This window comes from Cryptotermes secundus, unplaced genomic scaffold (genome assembly GCF_002891405.2).
Source record: "Cryptotermes secundus unplaced genomic scaffold, Csec_1.0 scaffold47, whole genome shotgun sequence".
Classification (NCBI taxonomy): domain Eukaryota; kingdom Metazoa; phylum Arthropoda; class Insecta; order Blattodea; family Kalotermitidae; genus Cryptotermes; species Cryptotermes secundus.
The window spans coordinates 2,343,235-2,348,093 of NW_019721002.1; the positions used below are offsets into that span (position 1 = coordinate 2,343,235).

General features: G+C 43.4%; 1 protein-coding gene across 4 annotated transcripts in view; it reads right to left on the reverse strand.

The window, feature by feature from the left end:
• LOC111873928 (histone-lysine N-methyltransferase 2C) overlaps positions 1-4,859 on the reverse strand; it is a 113,909-nt gene that overhangs the window by 56,011 nt on the left and 53,039 nt on the right. For 3 of the 4 annotated variants that reach the window (XM_033755252.1, XM_033755254.1, XM_033755247.1), the window contains 2 exons: positions 1,258-1,498; positions 953-1,162 (listed from right to left, as the gene is read on the reverse strand). In XM_033755252.1, the coding sequence (XP_033611143.1) occupies positions 953-1,162; positions 1,258-1,498 (451 nt within the window). The remainder of the gene's footprint in view (positions 1-952; positions 1,163-1,257; positions 1,499-4,859) is intronic. The other variant, XM_033755251.1, reaches the window with a different exon arrangement.

Here is a 4,859-nt window from a genome sequence, read left to right on the forward strand (position 1 = left end):
CTGTCAACGTGTATACTACTGAAGACAGAGTGAACTGATTTGCGCATAGGGTTATAAATCGTGAAACCCCGCAACAGTGTTGACAGATTAATGCGATTAGGGTTATAAAGTGTGAAACCCCGCAACTGTGTGATAAGTAATTGTAGCCGTTATTTGTAGATTGTTAAATAAACCAATTAACCATCTCTACGGCGTCTTCAGTAAGGCAAACACGTTACATTGGTGTCAGAAGTGGGATCAGTAACGCAAAACACGTTACAATATATTATTATATTAATATATTATTATATTCAATTGGTGTCTGTATTGTTAATATAGTTTCCTATCCCAAACCACTTTTCGGTCCTTGGGCTTTGGTACGTTTCAATTTGAAACACGTGACGCAACAGAGAGATAACGGTATTGCTTACCGCAGTACTGTAACAATATAGGCTTCCCATTAACAATAAACACACTGTTACCCGTAAGGTCACAGGGTTTTGAATTGGATTTATTTCCCCTTATACATTCACACAGTTTTGGACCACTGGCAATACTGGGCTGTACCACCTAAAGTCAACTGACAGACAGAGATCTGCGTACATTTCAATCAGATACCGTGGTCCTTCTATAATGAAGCAGAGTGCAATGAAAGGATACTGTCTCTCGTACGTACTTATGAAGTATGAAACTGCATGCCATCACACCTACACACCATGTTCACCAGCATTCTTCCAAATTACCAAAATCTGACCCACAAATTATGGGAACCCCATCTTTCTTGGGGGAGTAAATATATTTTACATGTTTCTATAAAAATTGGGCAACCACGCTATTACATACATTGCTCATACAGCAATTTCAGTGAAAAAAACACAAAAAAGCAGAAGGCAAGGGCATATGACAAACTTTCACTCACACAAGAACAACATAAAGTCACGTCACTATATTCTGTGAAATGAAATAACTGTACCAGTAGCTTCTCCCTGAACTGCCGGTGCTGCAGACTGCTGACGGACCAAGATCCCACTGGGTCCCAATTTGGAGTCCAGCCCAGCAGAGGGCCCTGCCTGCCATTCTATCAACTTCGACTGTGGCTGCGGTGCAGGCCGAGGGGGGTATGGGGGCCTTAAATTTGATCCAACAACTGGCACGATGTTTGGGCCGGGCAAGAGACCTTGGGCTGAAAATGTGAAATATCATAAACTCATAACAAATGAACTGTATTTCATGTGAGAGTTTAGAAAGTGTTACTTGAGTGACTACTAAGTATCTCACCTGGAATTCCTTGAGGTGGCGAGCCAAGTCCTGGGGAGCCACCAGTGGGGGTTGGGGTACCTAACACATCGGCTCTAAGTCGCTCAAAGTCAACATCACTGAGCAAGGGTGGCGATGCTGAATCTGGTGGTGGCTGCGACTGCTGGGAAAGCAAAGGCTGATGTTGGTGTTGCTTCTCTTGCTCCCGTTTTTCCTGTTCAAGCAAGTCTTCCAGCAAGAGTGGCTGCTCCTGTAATGGAGACTGCGGCAAGTTAGACTCAACCCACTGCAATATACAGAATAAACATGAAACTAGTGCAGGCTAGAAGACACAGTCCTCTTCAGGTTCCTTTCTATTTTGTCTGTGTGAACCAGTGCATACACAAGCAGAACACTTATGGCATTTCACACTGAGAACACAAAAAGCAGTAAAGTTATACCTTGCTTGCTATCTTCTCACTCCTGAGTAAGGGAACAGTTTCAATGAACAGAGTGTAATCTCAACATTACAAAAGTCATAAAGTTCGGAAAACTGCTAATTCTAATGGGTACTTGATCTATCTGAAAATGTCTGAAATATGTATCAACAAATCCATCCTGCAACATGCAATTATGTATAACAAAATATGGCGCTAAGGTTTCAATGAGAATGCAGATGCAACAATGTTTCTTCTTTGAAGAGGTTACGACAGGGATATGAAAATAATGAATAATAATTCAGCATTTTCATCATCGTTAGCGTTATCTCAACAGAAGAGTAATGATTATCTTAAACTTGCATAGCCTCTTCTATACACAACCGACACATAATGAGGTGCTTTATGAACAAAATTCCTCACTGCACTTCTGCATATATGTGAGAGTGAAGTAGTTGCCTCATATCGAACTGGAGCAACAGACCCACACAGCATGCACTTTAAAATCCTACCAGTTCTCTACACACATGCATTATGTTATCGGTTGCTCTTTATGGAGGCAGAACAGCTATTCACAGCTCCTGTATCATTGTAATTAGGATATGAACCATTCCAGTCGACCGTCTGTACAGTCAAGAGATCTGTCAGCCTTTCTTCCCTTTACATTAGCACATGATATCATGCTTCCCCCCCCCCTTTCCATCTGTTGATGTCCGACTCACATGGCTCTCCTGCTAAATCCCGTTTGCTTCCCCCAAGTTCATAGTTCACTGAAGTAAATTTGCAATGCAAGTGAAATACTGCTCACCTGTAAATTCCTGCAATTATGAGATTGTATTAGAAATCTCAAGGAGGATGAGGTGGGCGGGCCACGTAGCACAAATGGGGGAGAAAAAGAATGCATAAGGACATTGGTGGGAAAGCCAGAAGGAAAGAGAGCACTGGGAAGACCAAGGTGTAGGTGGGTGGACAATATTAAAATGGATCTTAGAGAGATAGGATGGGATGGTATGGATTAGATTGATCTGGCTCAGGATAGGGACCAGTGGAGGGCTCTTGTGAAGACGGTAATGAACCTTCAGGTTCCATAAAATACTGGGAAATTCTTGAGTGGCTGCAGATTTGGCTTCTCCTCAAGAAGGGCTCAGCTCCATAAGTAAGTAAGTATTAGAAATCTTGAGATAAGAAGATAGATTGTTGAGAATTGTAAAGAAAGCACTAGTAATATGAAATAGCTTGTAAATGTAACAGGGGTTGTCCAGTGATTGAGATTAGCTCCTTCTAGAGGGCCCAACTGATGTGTCTTCCCCCCCCACCTGAGGACAGAAACAGTTCCACTTACCAAAATATCATGTTTTCTATTTTCTAGAAGTCAAAAGAACCCGGCAATTCTGTGTTACACACTATCATCAGAACCCACTAGAATCTACATGAAATAACTGCTTTACCCTTATTACTTGAAGCATAACACAACTTTGTCTGCACAGCAAAGACAGAAGGGATGAATGAAGGAAAATCAGTCTTCTGAAGTGAACTTTGAACTAAGCTTCAGTTCTAGCAGCTGTGGGTAAGCATGGGTTTGCATGAACACATCAACATCTGCATACTATAAACGGCCAGGCATAGCAGCTTGAAATGGAATATGTGGTGTGTTCAAAAAGTATTGAACCTTTGGTCGGCAGAAATACATTTATTGATTTGGAGGTACAAAACCTTAATCCCCTTCAAAGTAGTCTCCTTGGTAATGCACACAGTTCTCCCAGCGCTTCCGCCATTGTTGGAAACACTTCTGGAACGCGTCTTTTGGAATGGTGATCAGCCGGGCCGTCACATTCTGCATGATGTCTTCTCTTGACTCAAATCGGGTTCCTTTCAGCTTGGAAAATAGTCAAAAGTCACACGGAGACATGTCGGGGGAGTAGGGAGCCTGACGAACCACAAGGATGTTGTGTTTGGCGACAAAAGTCTGAATCAGATGCGCAGAATAGGCGGATGTGTTATCATGATGGAGCTGCCAAGTTTTTGCTGCCCACAGATCCAGTCGTTTGCACCGCACAGCATCACGAAGGCAACGAAGGACCTCCTGGTAGTATTCCTTTGTGATGGTTTGGCCTTGTGGTGCGTACTCATGATGCACAACCCCACGGGAGTCGAAGAAAACGGTCAACATGACCTTGATATTGCTGCAGACCTGCCGTGCTTTCGGATGTTTCCACTGTGACGACTGCATCTTGGTTTCCGGGTCGTACCCATAAACCCACGACTCATCGCCTGTGATCTCGGTGTTCAGAAAGTTGGGGTTATTGTTTGCATTGCCCAGCATGTCCTGTGCGATTTCCAGACGGCGCTGCTTCTGCTCCACTGTTAGCAGTTTCGGTACGAATTTCGCGGACACTCTCCTCATGCCCAAATCCTCGGTCAAAATTGAACGTATCGATCCAATGCTTACCCCTATCTCGTTCGCAAGTTCTCGGACTGTGATATGACGGTCCTCCATGACCAAAGTCCGCACTTGCTCAATGACATTCTCATTTCGGCTTGTTGAGGGTCTGCCTGAACGCGGTTCGCTGACCATTGATGTGCGGCCATCTTTGAAGTGGTTGTACCACTTCTTTATCCGTCAGTTGCTCATGACACCGTCCCCAGAAGCCTGTTGAATCTTGTGAATGGTTTCCACTTGGGTACTGCCAAGCTTTTGGCAAAATTTGATGCAATATCGCTGCCCATGTTGTTCCGTCATTTTACACCTTACTGGAATTCGACGAGCGCTCACTACAAGTCTTCACTCATAGGCCGACTGCCAGCGACTGACACTTTCTGCGGGCGGGAAAAAATTCACAACTGCGCATGAATGTCCCCTCCACATCTCCACTGAAGGGAGCCTCCTGCGCTTCATTGGTTTACGCGGGGAAAAAGAAGGTTCGATACTTTTTGAACACACCACATACATATAAAACTCATACAGTACAACTTAGTTCATGACTCTGACCGGGTTTTCATGTGTTCTGACCCACTGTGTCATGACAAAAGAGGACATAGCCTTAGACCTGAATTATATTTTTCTAAATACGACTTACAAAAATGTTCACAGAAAAGGGATCTAATAACAAAAGAGGTAAGTAGCACATTTCAGTGCAATACGAAAAGTGGCTTGTGATATAAATTGTTATTACAGTGAAAGAAATTGGTCTAGAAGAGAAAATTCTT